The sequence below is a fragment of the Poecilia formosa genome, unplaced genomic scaffold (assembly GCF_000485575.1).
Source record: "Poecilia formosa unplaced genomic scaffold, Poecilia_formosa-5.1.2 Scaffold57, whole genome shotgun sequence".
In the NCBI taxonomy this organism is placed as follows: Eukaryota; Metazoa; Chordata; class Actinopteri; order Cyprinodontiformes; family Poeciliidae; genus Poecilia; species Poecilia formosa.
In genome coordinates, this window is record NW_006799996.1 from 1,769,109 (window position 1) to 1,781,711 (window position 12,603).

General features: G+C 36.8%; 1 protein-coding gene across 1 annotated transcript in view; it reads right to left on the reverse strand.

Annotated features, from left to right (window-relative positions):
- Window positions 1–12,603, reverse strand: part of LOC103139177 (inactive dipeptidyl peptidase 10) — a 55,442-nt gene that overhangs the window by 9,162 nt on the left and 33,677 nt on the right. The window contains exons 7-16 of the mRNA XM_007553666.2: window positions 11,836–11,888; window positions 11,185–11,266; window positions 9,488–9,608; window positions 9,220–9,374; window positions 8,255–8,352; window positions 7,979–8,102; window positions 5,867–5,908; window positions 5,673–5,777; window positions 3,547–3,638; window positions 926–973 (exon numbers count right to left, since the gene is read on the reverse strand). Coding sequence (XP_007553728.2) covers window positions 926–973; window positions 3,547–3,638; window positions 5,673–5,777; window positions 5,867–5,908; window positions 7,979–8,102; window positions 8,255–8,352; window positions 9,220–9,374; window positions 9,488–9,608; window positions 11,185–11,266; window positions 11,836–11,888 — 920 coding nt within the window. The remainder of the gene's footprint in view (window positions 1–925; window positions 974–3,546; window positions 3,639–5,672; window positions 5,778–5,866; window positions 5,909–7,978; window positions 8,103–8,254; window positions 8,353–9,219; window positions 9,375–9,487; window positions 9,609–11,184; window positions 11,267–11,835; window positions 11,889–12,603) is intronic.

Sequence of the window (12,603 nt, forward strand, 5' to 3'; positions counted from 1 at the left end):
AAATGACAAAACCATGTTAGTTTAATTAACATGATGCTCCATAATGTGAGTTTGGTTTTGAAACACAAATCTGATGTGCTATGAAAAAGTATCTGCCTCCTTACAGATTTTCTCTATTTATTTTTTATATTTTAATAAATTTATCCAAACTGAGTGTTAAAAAGTAATCACCCTTCGCTGTAAAGGACATCTGGTCCAATCTTTTTAGCAGAATTATCCGAATTTATCAATGTTGGATGGTTTTGGAGCATTGATTACGTGTTTAAGCGAAAGCCGCAATATCTCAATCAGATTGGAGTGTGAACTTTGACTAGGCCACACTAAAACATTCATTTTTGTTGTTGTTTTCAGTGTTTTATAGTTGGACTCACTTGAATGCTTTCAAATTATTTGTATCCTGCGTAACAAATTTATGCTTCTAGTTATCAGGGTGTTTCAGATAGATTTATTGACAATAATATGAAATTATAATCTGAATACGGTTTTCTTTTTATTTTCTTTCTTTCTCTGATGATGTGAAACGTTTAAATATGACAAAAAAGTTAAAACTATACCAGAGGAAAACAGGAAAGAGGGGTAAATACTTTTTTGCAGCACCATAGGAACTAATTCTCACAGAAATTCATGAAAATGTTGGAGTTTACACAGATTACATACTTATTGTGGAAACTGAAAAATTGAAAACAAAACATTGGATGATTGTTGTTATTCTTCTGATTATTTATATGTCAAATATGTCGACTTTGTGACATATTTTATTAAAACTGTATAATTTTTACAGGAAGGAAGAAGAAATTAAAATTTCAAAATATATCAACCTGGATGTATGTCATGCAAAACTGAATTATGCATAATGAAAATACAACCTGTCTCCACCTGTTTGATTTATAATTATAGAAATTGTGACTATTCAGAAGGGATTTACCTGTAAAGGTGCCTGCTCTCTCTCGATTTTTCTGTGCTCAGAAAGTAGCTGAAAATGAGATCCAGATTTAAAAATCAAGTAAAAATCACATATTTTCCACATAATTATAAAGCTCTTTTAGAATGGAGCCAATGCTAAAACTTCATTTCTCTAAGATGCATTTATCAACATTTTGTTTTAGGAATGATTCAGTCGACATAAATAAAAACGGATAAAACAGAAATGAATCTGATTGAATTAAAAATGACAAATTAAACATCGGTTCATACAACATATAATTTAAAATCTGTTTAAACAGCCAAGCTAAGATATGAATTAAAACATTTTGTTTTTATTTTGTTAATCCCAACAGATTCAGTTTTAATTTTCATCACTTCAAACTCAAACACTGCTTTATCGTCTATCAATCAACTGCTAATCCCAATAAAATATATTGTAGGTTGTAGCTACGGAAAGGGCATGAATACTTTTGCAAGACTAAACGTTTTAAAAAAGCTGCAAAACTTTTTACTTATGTCACGGTTAAAACTTTTTGCCAAGGTTTTAATGTCAAACTTTCAGGTGTTCCAGCTTCCTCCTTCAATCTGCATATAAATTATTCATGATTCCTTGTTTCCTTGTCAAACGATGTTTTGAAAATCATGTAAAGCACTTTGAAATGCCTTGCTGCTGAAATGTGCTATACAAATAAAATTTGATTGATTGATTGATTGATGATCAAAATCTATCGGCCCTTGTTTACATACTTCAGCGGTCTAATAAAACCAGCTCTACACCCCGGCGTTTTCTCCGAGAAGCAACAGAGTGGAGTCGACTTCCCGCGTCTGTGTGAGTGTATGAAGAGTAATGAGATGTTTAGAGGCAACAAGCAGCGACAGCATGAGAGCCGAGCTGCTGACGAGAGACGGCTACTTTAACAGAGGGCTTTCCGAGCCCGGTTCGTCTGGGATTTATGCCCCCAGCAGGATAAAGGCAGGTTTAAGCAATAATCTGCTCGCCTCGTGTAATCCCCAAGTAATCCTTTGTCCTCTTTCCTGTCAGTGGTTTTACTACTTCAGTCTAAATCAAAGAGAGTTCCTTTAGTTTGTCAGCCCAGATCAATACTACATCCTCAGATTAGAGAGGCAATAAGTTAAGCAATTTAAAATCATCTCTTGATTAAAATGAGTTAAATTTGATAAACTAATAAGATCTGGTTAGCCTTAAACCGTTTTTAGTGTTGTAGTTTGGCCGCCATCTAGCAGGGGGCGCCACTGGTCGTAAGCGGAACCAGATATAGTATTAAAGATGGTGGCGCTATACCAGATTGGGAAAGTAAAACAGTCCAAACAGAGTCTGCTGTTTACGACAGCAAAATAATCTGGCTATTGTAGATAAAAACAAAAAAGGAGGAGTAAATTACTGCCAAAAATGTCAGAAATAAAAAATACTAGAAAATTTTTTAAATTAATCTTAGAGATTTTCTAGTAAAAACAAAGAAATGTCTGAGTTCAAAAAGTCAAAAGCTTTCAACTATTTGAAATTTTTGACTTTTGAAATTTCCATATTTTTACTAGAACATTTCTGAGATTGATCTAAAAAATTATTTTAGTTAAAATTTACAATTTTTTTTCTTTTCTTCTAGCCAATCTGAAGGAAAAATCGGTGGAAATTTCAGATTTGAAAAAGTTACAAATTTGAATTGAAATATTCTAGAAAAAACATGGAAATATCTGAGTTTCAAAAGTAAAAATTTATGGAATTCTTAAACACAGAAATTTTCCAAAAGTTGAAAATTTGTGAATTTTTTAATTCCAAAATATTCTTGTTTCTGAAATTGATCTAAATAATTCTGTGTTTTATTTTCTTAAATTAAATTTCTTTTTTTCTTTCTTTTCTAGCTACGGAGATCTGTCGTAGGTGTGGGATGAAAAATGGACTTGATGCGGTTCTGTTCTGGAATCTAAACTCTGTACAAGCTCATTAATTTACCAACTTAATAGCGTTCATTGAGCCGAGCCTCATGGGGGAACAGCTTCAACGTTTAAACCAACAATTACTGATTGGCTATAAAGGCGAGGATTTGATGACAGAAAAGCAGAGGGCATAACGCAGAAAAAAAAAATCAAACACCACAAAATAATGAAAATACAAGGAGGAAAAAAACAAAAAAGTCGTCACTGATGTGTAATTTTAAGGTTATATAAGTTTAATAATGTCAGAAAACCACAATTTTATGTTTATTCAGTCAGTATTTAACACAAAATATGTTCTAAAATTATCCTATTCTTTTTCTAAATTTGTATGAAATGTAGCCCTTCATGTTATGAAAAGACAGTTGGCCCTCTTGATACAAGCAAAAAACTCTGTTTTTTAACAAAATGGCTGCTTACTGATTAGTGGTTAGTTGAGCCATAAGATCAATCAACATTTGATTACCTTATAAATCGATAATTTCCATCCCTAGTTCAGCTTAATTTCTAACTACTTATATCAATTAAAAAGTCCAATAAGTCAGTTTCTACTCCACTAGTTGAAGGATTTAGATTAAAGTCTCTATTTAAAGCTAGATACGCTCATTTCAGTGACTGTAACTTTTGTGTTCACAGAAAGATTTCCCACTCAGTGCGGCTCCCACATACATCTTTCCAGCCTTCTCGTCTAAGGCGCAGAGCAAGGTGACATCCCAGCTCCCCGATGTCAAGAAGCGCGGGGGGACAGAGGGGATGGCAGGCTGCATTACACAGATACACAGAGATGAAGAGCAAAGCAGGAGCATTCACATACACAGAATAAAAATAGGAACAGCTGTACAGCAAGGTTCTGTCAGAGCATGGCAGGAGGAGCGGCATGGGTCGAAAATGGGAGATTCAATCAAAACACCGGTGGCTGTAGAGGATCCTGTTGGGTATTTTTATTATGAAGGCAGAAATCACAGTGGATGTGGGCCTCTGCAGAATTGGGAGAAACTTGTTGACAAAAAATAGAGCTTAGAAGTTATATATACAGCTCTGAAAAAAATTAAGAGACCACTTAAAATATCCAGTTTCTCTGATTTTACTTTTTGTAGGTTTATGTTTGAGTAACATGAACATTGTTATTTTATTCTATGAACTACTGACAATAAGTCATGAAATTACAAGCAAATTTTTTTTTATTTGTTTGCGGAAAATGAGAAATGGTCAAAATAACGAAAAAGATGCAGTGCTTTCAGACCTCAAACAATGCAAAGAAAACAAGTTCATATTCATTTAGAAACGGCAATACTAATGTTTCAACTGAGGAAGAGTTCAGAATCAATATTTGGAGGAAGAACCATGAGGTTTTCAATGGGGTTCAGAGCTGTGGGCTTTTTCCAGAGCTGCATATATAAATAACATTGAAGAGGAACTAAAATTCACATTTTGAACATTTTTTACTTCCATTTGAGTCTCTATTGCTTCTAAAAACACCCCCAAGTGCCTAAAAAAGTGACCCAGCCATTTTTGGCAATAAGTTAATGTTTTTGGTGTCAGGAAAATGAGCTGTTTCAAAAACCTTCAAAATGTAACATCACAAATCATCAGCAACTCCAGCAAAGCCCTCCTGGTTACCTAGCAACGAGCACATTTGGTCAGCCACCGTATGTGCTGTACAATGGCTGCTGGAAAAGACAAAGTGGTTTATTGTTGATTTATCCACTTGCTGCATTCTTTCTGCTTGTGCATGAGGCTCTACTAAAGCTTTTCAAAGATGTTCGATTGTATAAATGCACGTGTTGGCAGCCATTTTCATGTATGCTAATGTAAATGTTGAGTTGGGGGCGTGGCCAGCAGCAGCTTACTTTGATTTAAAGAGATAAGAGGCCATGAAACAGCTCATTCTGAAAGGAGTTCAAACTGAGCAGAATAAAATCTGATTGTCTAAGAATGATTTTGTGCAGAAAAAGGGATGAACATGTTTTTATGTGGACTACAGACTTATCCTAACCTGTTCAAGGAAGCATAATAGGTCTCAGTATGTAAAACCTAAAGACTTTATAAGTTTAAGAGCTAAATAAATAACAAATAACTTAATAAATTATTATTGTAACAACATATTTAACTGGTTAACTTAAAGAAGTTAAATCATTTTTGTCTAATCATGATTTTCAGCTCTAGTTTCTGACTTTTTACACCTAATCTTGCTTATATTTACACTCTCTTGTGATTAATGAGAGCATAACGTCACAAAAGCATTTAATTTTATTTTCCAGAATGCACAATAAGCCAGTTTCAGACGGAGAATACCTAATCAGGAATGCAGCCAAGTTTAAATGTGTGGGGAAGAATGTATTTCCATATAGCTTATAGCTTTCCTGCATTATATTTGTTTAGTCACAAATCATGGAAAAATTAACACCCAAAGCAATTTCATCAAATAAATATATTAGATGGATACTTAAGACTTTTTAAAAGCCCCAAACTAAGATTAGCACATATAAGGCTTTTAAAAACCTCGGAGAAATTCTATGAAGTACAAAAACAAGGAAAATAGTATTTTCTCTACCTTTTAGGAATTTGTTTTAGTAAATTACATAAGGAAATAAATCATACACATTCCATTTTGTATAGTATGCTTTCACACTTTTTTCAATACATCTACAAACATAAATACTACTACAAAGCAAATACTTCAGGACTGAATAAATTTTATCCTAGAGGATAAAATAAAGCTTTACTGATGTAAATTTAAAAATCTGTACTTTTGTCAGACACAGTATAATAATGAAGGATGGAAAATTGCTGACCTGAACTGTCAGACCAGCAATGTGGTGAAACTCTCCACGAGCGCCTTGCTTTGCTGGAAGTATCGTATAAAACATTGAGCCGTCTGACGTAAACAAAGGCAAGTCCTGATGATAGAAGGTGAAAGGTTAAAGGAAACCCATGAGTAATTAAGGAGTAAAAAAACAAAGAAGGAAGATTTTCTAGAAGTACACACCTGTCGCTGGTTCTGCATCATGTCCATGGCCATTTTATGTTTCTATGGATTTCAGATGAAGTAGAAACATTTTTGTCATTTATTTCTAACCATTTTCCAAAAAAATTAAAGTTGCTAGTTAGAATAATCTTGTAAATAAATCAAACTCAGTTTAAATATAGTTTGTTATGTATAGAGCAGTGGTTCTTAACCTTTTTTTGAGGTACCGAACCCATCAGATTCATATGCGCATTCACTGAACCCTTCTGTCGTAATAAATAAAATGAGTTTTTTTCCAAATTCAAGACATAGGGGTGCCTCAACTAGAGTCTAGTTGGGTCACCCCATGATCACTAAGTCTTCTTAAAAGGTAGAGTCTCTGAGAACAGTTCTTCAAAATACAGACAGTGTTTTCAGCAAAATTGAGCTGACTGTCCAGGAACGACCCAAATTTGCCACAGTTTCAATAGGTTGGCCATCGAGAGAAACTGGAACCACTTTCAGGTCTTATTTAGATAATTTAATTAGCTCTACATTCTTAAGAGAATGAACAATTAATAATAAATAATAAAGACTTTGCGGTATTCTGATTTAGTTATGTAATTATATGAGTTGTGTTATCACCCCCACGCCACTAGAGGCAGTAGCAACCCCGAAAAGATGCGACTAAGGAGCAGATTTAGAAGTACAGCGAAAGCTACAGAATTTGGTAAAAACGGTGAGTTTTGCTGAAGTAATTAAAGACCCAAGTTCAAATCCTTGCTGAGAGTGAAGCTCCTTCAATCAGTGCTCCTCCGTTACATTGGCTCAGCAATGTAACGTGATCCTCTGCAGCAAGTGATGGCAAAGCGGGGCGTCATCACGACCTTACACAGTGTGTCTTTACCTCCGCGGCAGAGGCTCCGCCGAACCCCTGAGACCCACTCACCGAACCCCTGGGGTTCGATCGAACCCAGGTTAAGAACAACATGCCATAGTCAGTTCTACGGTGTTTTGATACATTTTGGTCAATCAATAAAAACAACTTTCTTCATGCAAATGCCTCTGATGACATCACATAAGGCATGTTTTTAACAAAAATCATTCTTTGAAGGTAATTTACTCATGACATCTAAAAACACCAAAATATTTCAAGAAGAGTGCATGAATAACACTCCAACTGACAATAGGACCACAGCAGAGATTGGATGTGGCACCGATTTTCAAATCTTGCTGCAGAATCTTATTTGGGTCAAAAACAACCAATCAAAGCCAGGAGGAAGTTCTTAGTGCTGTCAATCACACTCGTGTACGCGCTGCTGAAAGTGCTAATGGTAAAGAAACAAATTACCATTCCAGAAGAACTGTGGCAATGCCAACTAGCTTTAGCATTTGTGGCAGGCTATGTTGTGGTGAATCAGCTCAGCGATTGACAGCGGAAAACCCCTCCCCTTGGCTCTGATTGGTTGTTTCTGACAGAGTTGGTGTATTTCTGTAGTTAGCACTAGGAGAAGGAAGATTATTTGTCTTGTATTAATCTGTCATGATGATCATTTGAGAAACTTTTGTGGTTTATCACAAGAAATCTACTCACAAAACTACATTCTGAGTTAATTCTGGTACCTCTTGTAATGTCATCGACCCAAAACCACACACAGTATTATTCTTTGTTCTTTCTTTTGTACACCCTTCAAAAGCTTTGCATTTTATAAACTCCTGCAGTAAAAATCCATACTTCATTACCCAGATGTGTTTTTATTGTCAGAGCAACTTTTGTTGGTGAAAAAAACAAACAAACAAACAAGAAAAAAAAAACACCAGTGAATGGTATCTCTAAAGTAACTTTTTAAAGAAAGTTTAATAAAATTCTTTTTAATTATACATCACTGTCATAGATTATTAAACCCAGCTTTAGATCATAAAACTGCATGAATTTCTTCAATATGAAAGTGGTGGAGTTCAGCAAATCACTGAAAATTCTTCTCATGCACTGAGCGACTTCAAATATTAATCCAGGCAGAACAAATCTGAGGGGTTCAGGAAATCAATCTCAACTCCCCAAACTGTGTAAATGAAGCAAAATTCTATTAAATCGCTATATTGCAGCAGAAAACCCTTCAGACTACTAATACAGAGAAAGCGACGGCTGCTCACCTCTGAGCATGCCCCCGTGGTGGCCTCGCACACGCAGAGCACTGATTGGTTCTGGGCACGGTTCAGCCAGCGAACCGCGAGCCGGGTGCTGCTGATCCAGCTCACCATGGAGATGTAGTTTTCCCTGAAGAGGTGATGCAGAAAATGATACGCGGAGGAAGAAAAAGAAATGATAAAGAGAAGCAGTGACTGGGAGCAGTTTCTGGACAGCGTAATCATCTCTGACAGGTGCTGTCTGAATTCATAGAGCTTTATTTTAAATTCGCAGAGATATACCTGGACCTGAGGGAGTCGGGAGGCAGCATCTCCAGAGTGTGAGCTGGACCGTAAAGGTTCACTACAAACAGGCTGACTGTTGGGATACTGGAACCAGCCTGCAAGCACATGTAAGAAAAACAAATCGATAACATATGAGTCTATAACTGTTTATTGATAATTATTGATTCATTTTTTTTGTTTTAAATAAGTGAAGTACTGCCAAACTAGTGGGCCTGACTCTGTTTTATCCACAGTTCTCAATCCATGACATTGTTTTTTTTATTTTTAAGCAGATATGAGGCTCAGTGGCAAAACCTTTACCTGCTCAACAGGTCGTTGCTAGGTAACCAAGGAGTGAGTGAGTTGCTAGGTAACCAAGTAGTGAAGGATTTAGTTGATTCCACCAACCTAGCATTGAAAGCTCTGGATTGGAGTTCAGTGAATATTTTCTATTTTGAATATTGAATATTGTGTCAGATCTATGGGTATTGATCATGTGTCTACTGCAATATATGGCGTCATTGATTTACTGTCCAGGCCTACGTGAGCCAAAAATAAAAAAGTACTTGTGGGCCAAGAAAATAATTTAAAACATGCTTAAATCAAGCAAATAAAGTAGTAAATAATTATTTCTTATTATTCTGCAGGAAAATCATAGATTGAACACTTAAAAGTGTTCACGTTTTCAGTATTATAAGAAAGATTTTTTTTTTTGGCTTTTTATTTGTAAATATGTTTTTTTTAAAATCAATACATATGTTTCCTTTCAGTTCATATTTTTGCAATACAACATGAATTGAAATTTGTGGCTTTTGACATGACAAAATCTTTAAAAAACTCAGGAGGAAGGAGTGCTTTACTTCAGCTGGTAAAAGAGCGGTGTTATCCTAACGCTGACGTTAGCATTGTGCTAAACGCAATGTTACAGCCTCAGCATATCCCCCAGGAGCTGCTGCTGCGACTCATTTCAACACAGTATTTACCTTTGGGTACGGAAAAATCATATTGGAAGGGTAGAGCCCCCCCAGGAAGTGAGGTATTTCCATCACAGGTGTCACGGAGTTGTTGATGCGGAGATATGCAAGCCGGGCACCGTCCATAGACCACCAGTGGGCAGCGTATGTCAGAAGCACCTCCTCTGTATTTGGAGGAATGCAAGATTTGCAGAGCGTTAAGTAAAGTGGTTTTACTTGTAATTGTGATCAGTAATTGTAAAATAGCAGTTGTTGCCGACATTTGGAGACATCGTACCTTCGTAGGTCCAGTCAGAGAGTCCGTTCAGCACCTTCTGGTCCTCGTCAGTGGACGTGAGACGCAGCGAGTCGCTCGTCACGCTGGGCTTGTAGTAGATGTCTCCGTCAAACACAAAGGCCTGACGAATTGGGCACAAACAAAGGCTACGTTCATTTTTTTGTTGTTGTTGTTTAGTGAAATCTGATATTTTTTCTGCCTGGTCGTTCAAACTGCTAATTAAATCCGACCCTGAAAGGGTTACGTTTCAAAGCGATCCGCATGCGCAGAAGAAGAACGTTGACGTCACACAGCAGAGCACTGTTTACGGAAGTAATAATGGACAGAGCCGTTTATGGATCGATTTTTAAAGTTTATTCAGCAATGGGAGAATCGTCGTAAGATCACAGCAAAACAAAGGGAGCTAATAAAAAGAAATACCATTACGGAAATATATTTGCTTAATGGAAGGGCGCCAATTTCGAAATTTTTTGTTTTTGATAAAATGTTTTAGCGCTAGGAAGAGGCTTATTTAGCATCACAGGAGTTACATGATCAACAGCCGGATGTTACTACTACCGGAGAAAAGGACGAAGACGACGACAGGAAGTGTTAGGAGGATGGCGGTTCTTTTTTTTTTTAAGACATTGTGCAGCTGGATCCAACAGAGTTCTCACAGCATCGCACAGTTCATAAAAATTATGTTTTTTTTTTCGAAAGTATTGAATCTCTTCTGTAAAATTGCAGACTACAATTTTACCAAAATGCTGCACGCGTAGCTTGTAGTTCCAATGCCTGAATAAATGATGAGCGCTATCATCAAGGCTGAACTATGAATATATCTCATGTTACTATTTACATCAAAGTTGCCATGAGTTTTAATGTTGTGTTGCGTGAACAAACTTATTTTCATGTGATTCGAATTTAAATTCTTATTTAATGGAAGCACTGCAATTACAAAATTGTGTTTTTTCAACATGATCAGACTATAGAGAAAGATTTGCGCCTATTTTTAATGGAAACAACTTTTGACAGATTCACAAGTACATAATCATAAGTTTCATCCATTGTTTATGTCTTAATTCACCACATGTTGCTTCTTCTGGTGTAGAAATATGATGCATGTCTCACATCACATAACGTAAAAGTTGAATAAAGTCTGATATTCAGACTGCTGATGCGTTGAAAACAATTGGATATGTTTTAGCTCCACATATGGGAGTGGCACAGATTGGATTTTTTGAGGGAATTGGTCCATTCAGACTGCAGTGAAAAAGACAGATATGGGTCACACATGGGCAATCATGTCACGCATTTGCCTGCTGTGTGAACGTAGCCAATTTATTGTCAAAGACTGCAAGGTTAGACTTTGCAGCTGGCTACCTGATTTGACTGGTGAATGCCTACCAAGTATGAATGAGTCATTGGCCAGCACAAACAGAGCTCAGAGCCAATACATCTTTACTTGGCAGCTAATGCAGTCCAGATGAACACTGACATCGCTACAAAAAGCAATTTACAGCAGAGGTACATGAATGACTGCGGCTCCAGTTCCTCTCTCCAGTTCCTTTCATCATATCACTGATGTTATGGTGAAAATGTGTCAAATAGAGGACGACATGATAGTTAGATGGGGCAAGCTCTTAATCACATTGCCGGTTTTAGTTAATGGAGACAGCAGCACATTTATCTGGTGAATAAGTAAGCGTCTTGCTTACCAGCTGATTACCCTGGGGTCCCCAAGAAGCATACTGCAACTCTGTCGTCTCCCTCTCAGGAGGGCTAAGCTCCAGCAGATCCCTGAAACACACATAAAGGAAACCTGACATAACCAACTGTCTTTAGGGACAGCTGTCCTGCTTGAAGCCCTCTGAACTCCGTCCATGCCCTGCCCTTGAGAAAGCAGCAGTACTGACAGGACAAAAGAACGAGATGCAGAGAGGGAAAATGAAACTGAGAGTGGGGTTGGTTCATGCAGGACTGGGAGCATTTCTCTTTTTTTTCATATTTACATTCTTCTCAGGCTGGCAAACATCTTCCAAGGCATACTCAGGCACTGACTTTTCTTAAAATCCTTGACGTCTCTCTGAAGTTTGCGGCATCACCCAAAGCCACATCATAAAAGTTCTTCCACTCATAATGCTTAAAACAAATCTCAGGCAGCGACATCAAAGGTACAATACTGCGCAAACCGTACAATATGTTTGTTGATGGAACCTGGAAAGCACACTAACAGACAAATGCATGACTCAATGAGACGCACTTCGAGGGGGACATTTTTTTTTCAAATCAAACTACAGATCTGCTTGCTTTGTTAATGCTCATGCCCCGTGCATCCCATGCATTTTGGCATTCACAGTTCCACCTACCCATTAGCCACACTGTAGATGGCATAGGAGGCTGTGAAGGACTGAGAAAACACCTGAAAAAGGTAGAGGATGTCATGCACAGAGGTGTGTCGCACACAGGTGAAAACACACATTTTAGATCACATGCTCCTTGCACACCAACATGAAGGGTTTGGCATTCTTTCAATCTTCTAAATTTATTGCAAAGCAAGCTAGCTCTAACCTGCTAACTAAAATGTTGTTTGTGCTTACCCTAAAGCACTAAACATAAGTTCCACTAATGCTAAAGAGCTACACAAACATACTAATTAGGGGAGGCTAATGTTAAAGTGCTAATCAAATATATAAGACCTGCTAATGGTAAAACGCTACACCAACATAGTAATTAGTGGAAGCTAATGCTACAGGCTTAATTTCAACCTTGTTTACACCCACCATGTGTCAAGACTCAACATGTTAGATATTTTTCTTTAGGCTGTAGCTTATTTGTTTGTTTTTTGTATCCTTGTCACTTTCTCAAAATTTCTTTTTTAAAGAAAAGGAGAATGTGAGGAGAGGAAATAGAACTATTACGTAAACAGACTTCAAAATAAGAGCATAAATAGAGCAAACCGTTTGAGGGATTCTGAAGAATCGATAATAAAAATTCCAACACAAATGTTGAACTTCATTCATCTGAAAGTTTACTAAACTAAAAATCAGTGCTGTAGAATTTAAGTGAAAAAATTTATTTAGGTGAAGCTAAGTGAGCTTAAACATTTTGAAACTTAAAAACGCTACAGAGCTAAG